Genomic DNA, 1,447 nt, shown 5'->3' on the forward strand with positions numbered 1-1,447 from the left:
AGGGTGGGGTTTGGGGGGCAGTGAGCAGCGTGGAGCAAGTAAGTGGGAAGCAGGTAGTTCGTCTTGAGCTGGGTCCAGGGCTCCCTTGGGCTCTATGTCAGGAAGATCGTGGGCAAGGCTGGAAGGCCCCGCATTTGGCCTCCTGGGGGTATCCAGCCCAGTTCGAGAGCCCTCAAGTGGGGGTGGGAGGAGGGTGTGTGACCCCACGGCGTGTTGCCGGCACCGGGGGTGGTGGGCAGTGACCAGAATGGGGAGACTGCAGGAGGAGCAGGCGGGGAGGAGAGCCACGCTTCAATGTTGGAGACATTCAGTCAAGGGTGCTTAAAAGGAGGTGCCTGAGGCTGAGAGACGAGGACTTGAGGGGGGAGGTCCCGCGGCGACATGAGGCGCGTGTCCAGAGGTGGGCCAGCCGGTCCTCCGTGGAGGGGCGGCTCTGGGGCACTATCGTGGGCAGGTGCGCCAGAGCTCGGGGTGTTGGCCCGAGAGGGGTGCAAGGAGGCTCCCAATGGGCAGGGCTTCCTCCAAGCCTTCAGAGGGAAGAGATGGTGTCACATGGGCAGCAGGCTCTAGGGGTTTTTTAAAAAAATCAGCCTGTTGAATATGATTTCCGTGTCAGGATGCACTGGTTTGAATTTGTTTCTGTGACCTCTTGACACATGTGTCCACCCCTGTGATAAGAGCATTTCTCCAGCACCGTGGAAAGTTCCCTTCTCTCTGCCTGTCGTGGGCTTGCCCTCAGGCCCCAGGACGCTTCCTGGAGTCTGTCCATTGCTCGGCAGGAAGCAGGGTGCCAGCCCTGGTCACCGTGAGGCTTGGGCTCCAGGGGATCAGGCCCCTCAGAGCGGATTCCCAGCCCCCCCGGGCACTGGGCAGGATCAGTCACCTCTAAGAGTCCTGCCCGGTCAGAGAGCCAGCACGGTCGCTGTCTGAGAACGCAGAGAAGGCCTTGGCCAGGCCTCGCCTCTCGGGAGGGTCCCGACCCCTGCTTCTCCGGGGCTCAGACTGTGTCCCAGGACGGCCTGCCCTTTCCACCCTCCTCCCCGGGAGTGGTGGTGGGGCCCAGCCCTGCTCAGCAGCGGTTGTGTCCTGAGACGCTGGGCCCAGCCCAGATTGCCTCCTTGTTCCTGGGCCCCAGAGCACGGTTGTCCTCAGAACGGGCTCTGGGACCCCATGGACAGCAGAGTGTGAGGCCGCTCGAGGCCATTACCTAAAACAGTGCAGGTTTGCACGTGACCTGCACAGATCCCATGTACTCAGAGCCATCCCTGGGTTACTTGTGACACCTCACACGCGGAACATGCCGCAGGAGCACAGTTGTCGTACGGAACAAGGCTGTAAACGCAGTTGCTGGTGTGGCAGATTCAGGTTTTGCTTTTGGAAGTTTCTGGAACGTTGTTTCCTGGTACAGTGCCTTTCACTTTGGACCTGTGGTTGTGGAGGGGCCCCA

The 1,447-nt window shown here is 61.2% G+C and overlaps 1 protein-coding gene across 1 annotated transcript in view; it reads left to right on the forward strand.

The window, feature by feature from the left end:
- TOLLIP (toll interacting protein) overlaps nt 1-1,447 on the forward strand; it is a 19,010-nt gene that overhangs the window by 10,618 nt on the left and 6,945 nt on the right. Inside the window, exon 3 of the mRNA XM_010837804.1 lies at nt 1,048-1,184. Coding sequence (XP_010836106.1) covers nt 1,048-1,184 — 137 coding nt within the window. The remainder of the gene's footprint in view (nt 1-1,047; nt 1,185-1,447) is intronic.

The sequence above is a fragment of the Bison bison genome, unplaced genomic scaffold, assembly GCF_000754665.1.
Source record: "Bison bison bison isolate TAMUID 2011002044 unplaced genomic scaffold, Bison_UMD1.0 scf7180017864080, whole genome shotgun sequence".
Taxonomy (NCBI): domain Eukaryota; kingdom Metazoa; phylum Chordata; class Mammalia; order Artiodactyla; family Bovidae; genus Bison; species Bison bison.